Source organism: Piliocolobus tephrosceles, unplaced genomic scaffold, assembly GCF_002776525.5.
Source record: "Piliocolobus tephrosceles isolate RC106 unplaced genomic scaffold, ASM277652v3 unscaffolded_35647, whole genome shotgun sequence".
NCBI classification, from domain to species: Eukaryota; Metazoa; Chordata; class Mammalia; order Primates; family Cercopithecidae; genus Piliocolobus; species Piliocolobus tephrosceles.
Window position 1 is genome coordinate 1 of NW_022319473.1, and position 8,145 is coordinate 8,145.

Below are 8,145 nucleotides of genomic sequence, written 5' to 3' on the forward strand. Positions count from 1 at the left end.
GGGAACTCCCAACTGGGAGCTAAGTCAGACAGAAGTGTGGGTAAGGTGGAGATCCATTACTTGTGATTGCTGTCTGAAGTGGGAGAGGGCAGTCTTATGGGAATGAGCCCTTAACCAGAGAAGTCTGCACTAACTCTGGGTAGTGTCTGAATTGAATTAAATTGTAGGATACCTAACTGGTGTCCTCAAAGAATAGGAGAATTGCTTGGTGTGAAAAATCCACACATTCTGTGCCAGAAGTATTGTGGGTAGAGGAACCACTTTCTTTCACTTGGTACCCAGTGGATGCATGGGGCAGGGGGAAAGAAGGATACTCAATGTGAAACAGGACAAGGACTTACCATGGGGTTGCTACCTGGGATGGGACCAAAGAAACACATCCTAAGGAATAAGCAGAGATCACAACACAAGAGGGCAAAGGGTATGCAGAGGGGAACTTAGGAAACTATCCATGAAGCAGTTTCTGTAGGTGCTCCCCAGAAAGACCCTCCTCTGAGGCCCAAGAGAGCAGGGAGAGTGTCACATGGAGCAGCAATCCACTTTGTGTCCCTCAATGGGAATGAGATTCTGCTGCATGGGGCTGAGATCCAGGAATCCCGTTGGGGGTCGAGAAGCTTGGAGTATCCTAATGAGAAATCCTAGGTGAAAGACCCACAGCATCTAGGTTTCCTCTCCTCCAGTCTATGTCTCCTCCTCCTTTTCCTAGAACTGCCAGGATTGAGGTTCATTCCTCTCTTGCATCCCCAGTCAGCTGGAGCCTTGGAGAAAATGGCAGATGTATGTGTTCCCTTCTCCTGTCCTCCTCCACCCTCTGCCAGTTTTGAGCTGGTATCAGCCATCCCCACTTTCTGAATACTGCCAGTAAGAAGACAGAGAGTAGAATGAGTGCAGATGCATAGCCCATGGTTCCCATCCCCACTCCTGCCTTTCCTGATCCAGCACCACAGGTGTTCACGAATTGTCACTTCACCATTTCCCCGCTCTGGGCTTCCCTGAAGCCAACTCCATCCATATGCCCACCTCCCCCACCCACACATACAAACACAGGGCACTCGCTGGGCTGGGAGCCTTGGGATGAGGGGACAAGGGTGTTCAAAAGGCAAGAGGGAGCAGGCAGATCCGAGGCGTTACCTGCACCCGCATCTAGTCTCAGTCACCACCTCTTAGGGATGGCATCTGCCGTCCTTGCACCCACTTCCTCCAATAGCAACCGCTGCTCCTTTCCACCAAGGCGTCAGGCAGGTAGACTCTCTGCTTCTTGAGCTCCTGAACAAAAGACAGACCAGCTAAGACGCTCGCGGTTGGCTGAGGGATTGTTTCCTTTACCAACAAATGCTGTAGTTCCGGTCGCCTGAGAAATTAGTTTTCAGGCTGATGCAGCATGGAAAGATACCTACCTACCTTAATATGCCGCCCTTCCTCCCACGTTCTGCTCTGCGGAGCACAGGTGTCTTCCGCCTTTCAGGTCCTTTCTGGGTGTAAGAAAACACTCCTCTCCGCAAGCCAAATCCAGAGCCTGGTCACATGACCCACCGTCAGCCCCACGTGACTGCGCAGTCAGCTTGTTCGCCGCAGTCCGGTACCACGGATGACCGTCTTCTGCCTCTGGGGTGCTTGCTAGAAGACACTGAAGCTCCTTGGCCAGACAGCTGGAAGGAAGGCTGGGCTTTGCTCGGGAGGACCACTTGGCTGGCGAGGAACATTCGATGAGGATTTGGGAAATGAAGTGATTTTTAATATTTTGTATACGACTCAAGCGACATACTAAAACACACACAGGATCTGTCTTGAAACATGGTGGTAAGCAAAACAAAATTCAAACTCCAATTTGCACCACTAGGATGATCCCTTTTAAAACTTATGGTTTGCAAAGGGAGGCAAAACTGTCACTTCTATGTACCTTACCAAACTAGGATCAGGTGGGGAAAAAAAGCATGTTGCACTGTCAGAAAAATTCTACAAAACTTAGGTAAAGTCACCATTAGTTACTGGATGTCATTTCAGGGCAGTGCTGGGATGTCTATTGACTTACCTATTTTTCAACTCTGTAGACACTGAGGTTAACATGTAGATATTTTATTCAATAGATATGTAAATGATTTATGTCCAGTGCAATAGATAACCTTAAATATTACAATTTATTGCTCTGTAAGATATTAACTAGTTTTGTATTTAACCTGGCAGTGTTATTCTAACATTTATTAATTTCCTATGTGTTTATAAAATTCAATGTTTTGTTTATATCTTCATGTTGTGTATATTGTATATACACATATACCCTTCAACTCTTTTCTTAATCCTAGCAGTTGTTCATTAATTGTGTTGAAAAATCTTTCACATATTCTTTTTACATTTACATGAGTTGTAAATTTTACCTTTGAAAATTTAGAGCATTCTGAGACCAAAAAAAAAATATTTTGTCATGTCTAAAAATAAAACATTTGATATTTCTCCAAAGTCTGAATTTCCTCTCCAAACCAACATATATCCCTGTCTTTTCCAATTCTCCTGACTGAAGGTATGGTGTTGTCATTTTTTTAAATTATCGTGGCAAAATACACATAAGATTTGCCATTTTAAGCATTTTAAAGTATACAACCCAGTACATTATCAATGTTGTACAACCATCACCACTGTCTAGCTCCAGAACTCTGTTGTCACCTCAAAAGGAAATGTTATGTTTTTTACGGTAATAATTATGTGAAAAAGGTACCATTTTTGTACCATGAACAGACTAATATTAAACTTAACACCCTTGGTAATTTTTTTTTTTTTTTTTTTTTTTTTGAGACGGAGTTCTGCTCTCTCACCCAGGCTGGAGTGCAGTGGTGTGACCTCAGCTCACTGCAACCTCTGACCCCCAGGCTCAAGCGACTCTCCTGCCTCAGCCTCCCCAGTAGCTGGGATTACAGGTGCACACCACCATGCCCAGCTAAGTTTTTGTATTTTTAGTAGAGACAGCATTTCGCTATGTTGGCCAGGCTGGTCTCGAACTCCTGACCTCAAGTGATCTGCCCACCTCAGCCTCCCAAAGTGCTGGGATTACAGGCATGAGCCACCGTGCCTGGCCCACCCTTGGTAATTTTACTTTATTTTTTTTTTTGAGACAAGGTCTCACTCACATCACCCATGCTGGAGTGCAGTGGTGTGATCATGACTCACTGCAGCCTCAACTTCTTAGGCTCAACTGATTCTCCCACCTCAGCCTCCTGAGTAGCTAGGACTACAAGCACGTGCCACCATGCTGGGCTAACTTTTTGTATTTTTAGTAGAGACAAGGCGTCAATATGTTGCCCAGGCTGGCCTTGAACTCCTGAGCTCAAGCAGTCCTCCGGTGTCGGCCTCCCAAAGGGCTGGGATTACAGGTGTGAGCCACTGTGCCCGGCCAAGTTTAATTTTTGTCTTTAAAACATTTTATAAAAAGCTAGTCTTTCTGATAGCTCATTCATTTACAACTTTGCTAAATGATATTATCTCTAACCGTATTTTAACACTTATAGTTTATTCATTTATATAATTGTGTCCTTTCCAGCATGCTCATCTATAACTCAAGACACAAAATGTAAGCATATTAATATTTTGTCTTATTAATGTTTGTATCTCCCCAATGCCTGTCTCTAAGCATTTTTTAACATGGTATATATTTTATTCCAGACTGTGAAATGTTTAGAAATTCATATTGAAATTGCATAGGAATTGTGTACATTTACAGATGTTTTAAAAATGGAATCTAATTTTCCATACATGTCACATTCTCTGTTTCAGCAAATATAAAATAATGTCCTTTTGTGTCAATAAACCTATCCATACATAATCATTTCAACGGCTGTATGGTATTTCCTTAACACTTTCCTTTGTCTAGGCATATAAAGGAAATCATATTCCCCATTCCATTTAATTGTGTTATCCTACTCTTTCAGCGTTTAGGTGGCATTGAAGTAACACCTTACTTTGAATTGTTAAATATGCAGATTTGGCTTATTCTGTTCCCCAAACTGGCCTCTTCTCAACTTTCTAACTGCATTTCTCATCAAACTCCTTTTACTTGTTTCAGGCAGACTGGGTTCATCCATGCTACCGAAACAGATTATTCAATTACACACTTTTCTTCAAACCACCACTGCCCACTTCCAAGAGCAATCTAATGATTTGTGTTATCTTACCCTTAGGCAAGTCCCAGGGCTAAGATGGTAATTTAAATGGGTCCTATAAGAAGTATTAATTTTAGGTTGCTTGTTGGGAAGGCTCATAATTGGGCAAGCAGGTGGGCAACTTGTCTTGCTCTCCTATCCTGACAAATTTGTTCTATCCCGACCAATTTAAATGGGTCTCTCTTCTCGGAAGCATTCCTCAAGTATCAGAGCCCACAATAATCGCTCCCTTCTTAGCTCAAGAACAGAATTTTCTAATGAGCACGTTTCTCATACTAATAATTACCTATGTTTGTAAGTGCACATGATGTATCTATACATGGTTCTTAAACTAAAGAAGGGTCACTTATGCCAATTTAAACATAGAACTTTATTGAAAACACAGACTCAAATAGAGAACCATATATTTAAACAACAAATAGCAGGGTAGCTTACTTAGGTGACACAGTTCACTGAAAGCTTAATACTGAAAAATATCGCAATCTGGACAGCAAGACAAATATCAACAAATGTGTTTTCAGTTTTGATATTCATTTGGCATCCACAAAATGATCCAGCTCAAAACAAGAGTTTGACAAAGTTAACATAAGCATTAAAAAATATAAGTTACAACAAAGAAACAGACTGTGAACACCAAAGCACTACTCAGGGCTCTTTGGGAACATAAGGCTGATCAGCGGCAGGTGGTTAATCATATTAACTTTGTGGTCCCACCTCAGGATCATTTTGATTGTCTATTTGGGCTTGTAGTTGCTTAGCTAACTCCTCAAATTCACGAAATGCAGAAATAAGCGGCTCAAGACTGAAATCATCGTCAATTAAGGACATCTTTCCACTTTTTATAATGTTACTGATATTCTGAAACATTTTAATAACAATTTGAATATTATCATTTGTCTCTTCTATGTTAAAGAGACCCACAAATATTGAAAGAGCTTTGGCACTGAATAGTTTTTTTGCCACAGCAGGATTTTCAGACAAATTCAACAGCATTTTCAGAACGTGAAACTTTGTTCTCGCATTGGCTGTGGTTAATAAGGAGAGAAACCCAGATATATAGTTGGCAATCAGTGTGTGATAGTCAATAGTCATAGTGAGGTGTCTAAGCATCCTTATTCCAGTTAGCTGCTCAAGGGAATCCACACTATGTGCAAGGGTTTCCTCACACACTTGACATATGAATGTTTCAATCATGTTTAGATTTGGATAAGGTGGAGCCATGTGAATCATATTTTCCAAAAAACTTGTCCTAACTCTAGAGGATGGGTAATTAAGCAAGGTTTCAATAAGTGAGACAACACCTGAATCTCGAATGAAATCTCGGGTAAACTGAGAAGCACTTCTCATACCCATTGCAATTTTAGATATTTCATGAATAAAAGGATCCCGAATTTTTTCCATTAATAAAAGGAGTTCTTCAAACTCTTCAGAACCAATTTTCAGCTCACATTGTATGCAGCTGCAGGACCAACCCTCAGACTCTGCACTCTCCCTGGCCCTAAGATGCTCTCGAATTTCCCGGACTGACCGGTAGGAAGGATCATACTGAAATGTGAACTCAGGACTAGGCTGATTAGGCTGAAGCAAAGATTCCTGCTCTTCCCCTTCTGGGCTAAGTTCCATGTTCTTGGGCTTTGCCTCAAGCATTTCAGAAGCCTCTTCAGGAATTCTAAAGGGGCTTGTGGATCGGAAGCCAACCCTATGAAAAAGACCAGGTTTGAATTCAACAGTGACCTCTTCCCAGGTTTGGGGCCTGGAGGATGCATTAAGTTCCTCAGCTGCATCTCTGAACCTATCACTGACCTTGTACACAGGACAGGGATTTAGGTCAAAGCAGGCCTCATCTCTGTCCCAGAACCAGGACCCAAATATGGCCTCTTCTTCAGACTCTGGCTTGGCCTCTTCTCTGGCCACAGCCCCCAAACTGGACTTTTCCTCAGCCCAGTACGTGGATCCGCCAATGGCCCCCTCCTCAGTTCCTGGCTCAGATTCACAGATTGCTGAAGCTCCACCCTCCAAACTGGCCTCTTTTTCTGCCCAGAACCAGGACCCAACAATGACTTCCTCCTCAAACCTGGGTTCTTGTTTGACCCTATCACCGTCAACATCTTTCTGGGCCCTGGGTTTCAAGGCGGTATTAGGATCTTCTTTGTCTCTGCACCTGAATATACTATTGGCCTCTTCTCCAGGCAACACCCAGGGCTGCTTATAGAACTCATCTTCAGACTCAGATTCAAAACAATCTTCTCTATTTGTCCTGAGCTTGGACCTGATATTTGCCTCCTCCCTGACTCTGGGCCTGAACAAGTTACTGGTATTTTCTCCAGCCCAGAAGGAGAATAGGTTGCCGGCCTCATCCTCAGATCCAGACCAGGAATCAACATAGGCTTCTTGCTTGGATCTGGGCCTGGATCTGGGATTAGTCTGATGTTTAGCCCTGTGCCTGGACCTGGTATTGGACTCTTCTCTGGGCCATGATCTGATACTTGTCTCTTCTCCAGCCCAGAAAGAAGACACTGTAGAGGTCTCATCTGCTGACCAGAACCCAGACTCATTAGAGGCCTCCTCTCTGGCCCTGGGCCTGGAATAGCACCAAGACCCCATATTAGTCTCCTCCCCTGGTCTAAACCAGGGCTGGATTCCTTTCTGACCCTGGGTGCCAGGAAAGGTTTCAGCATCCACATCGACTAGTTCTCTATCCATAGATAGGCCCTTAGATGTATTAACTGATCCAGACTCAGCAGTGGCCAGTGGCCAGGCAACGGCATTAGTCTGGGACACCCCTTCTGCCTGTGACACTGCTTCAGTCCCAAATTCATTCTGGGACCATGCCTGAGCTTCATCCTTGGGCCTTGTTCCAGGGATTGCCTTGGCATCAGTTTTAGGACGAGCACCACCTACTGCCCTGGCATCAGTTTTGGGTCTAGCTCCTGCCATTCCTTGAGCCTCCGTTTTGGGTCTTGCACCACCCATTACTTGGGCCTCAGTTTTGGGCCTTGCCCCAGACATTGCTTGGGCATCAGTTTTGGGCCTTGCCCCAGGCACAGACTTGGTCTCAGTTTTGGGCCTTGCCCCAGTAGTTGCCTGGGTCCTAACCTTGGGTCTGACCACTAAAGGGACATCATTCTCTCTCTCAGCCCCAGCGATAACCTCTTCCCCAGCCTTCTTTTCAGGCTTGGCCTGGACACTAGGCTCAATCTCTGCCCCAGTCATGGTACAAGTTACAAAGGAAGTCCAGTAATATACTCCTCCCCCAGTCTAAACCTTAACTACAGATCTGTCACAGGTTTGTTTCTTCACACTCTGATCTTTAGGTGACTGAGGATATAAGCTTGGAAACAAAAGGTAGAGTCAATATCCAGTCCAGTAGTCACTCAGCCTCCTTCCCAAACACAGTCTCAGTCAATAATTCAATAATACAGATAGTGCGTAGAACAGGCACAACCAAGCTTGAGGAAGACAGATATTTCCTGGATGGGTGCAGACCCGTTGAGGGTGGTTGTCAGCAGCAACTCCACCACCAGCAGAGCAGCCACTGGAGGTAGATCTAGGGAGAGAGAATGAAATGAGGCTTTGAGTCTCTTCCAATTGTATGAGACATATGCAGTGCGACTGATGTTGAATGCTAGGTGGGACGGCTGGGCTTTGAGAAAGTCTCTCTGGACCAGCTGCCTGCTACAAAACAGGTCCAACAACAGTGGGAAAGTGTGTTGGCAATGGGAGGGGCCGAGAAGCCCCCAGATTGGACCCTAATCACTCCTGGACCCATGCTGGTCTCCACCACCCCACCCAAAAGTATACCCGCTCTCATACCAACCTTCACTGATGTGGTGCAGTTTCCCCCTCCTTTTCTTGTTCAAGTGGTGTCAAGCCCCACAGCTGACAGAAGGGGGTCCTACAGACAAGTAAACATACAGGAGAGAATGGAGAATGGTAGATAGGCAGGCACTCTGGCCCCTGTGACAAATATCTCTCTTCCCATTCAAGGGTTCAA

The 8,145-nt window shown here is 44.4% G+C and overlaps 1 protein-coding gene and 1 long non-coding RNA gene across 3 annotated transcripts; both read right to left on the bottom strand.

Moving 5' to 3' along the window:
* Positions 1-6: 6 nt before the first annotated feature.
* LOC113222853 lies at positions 7-1,654 on the bottom strand. 2 transcript variants are annotated; one of them, XR_003308553.2, is made up of 3 exons: positions 1,398-1,654; positions 1,132-1,266; positions 7-855 (listed from the first exon to the last, which is right to left on the bottom strand). It is a non-coding gene; the product is annotated as an uncharacterized LOC113222853 (long non-coding RNA). The 2 variants fall into 2 exon arrangements; XR_003308552.2 differs by having other exon boundaries at positions 1,402-1,644.
* A 2,846-nt stretch (positions 1,655-4,500) lies between these two features.
* Positions 4,501-8,145, bottom strand: LOC113219510 (G-protein coupled receptor-associated sorting protein 2). The gene is made up of 2 exons (XM_026452442.1): positions 7,969-8,145; positions 4,501-7,698 (listed from the first exon to the last, which is right to left on the bottom strand). The coding sequence occupies exon 2, from the start codon at positions 7,362-7,364 to the stop codon at positions 4,848-4,850; it is 2,517 nt and encodes an 838-aa protein (XP_026308227.1). The 5' UTR covers positions 7,365-7,698; positions 7,969-8,145; the 3' UTR covers positions 4,501-4,847.

Bases quoted from the DNA above. Each gene is read 5' to 3' on its own strand.
- LOC113219510 (XM_026452442.1), bottom strand. From the start codon at position 7,364: ATGACTGGGGCAGAGATTGAGCCTAGTGTCCAGGCCAAGCCTGAAAAG.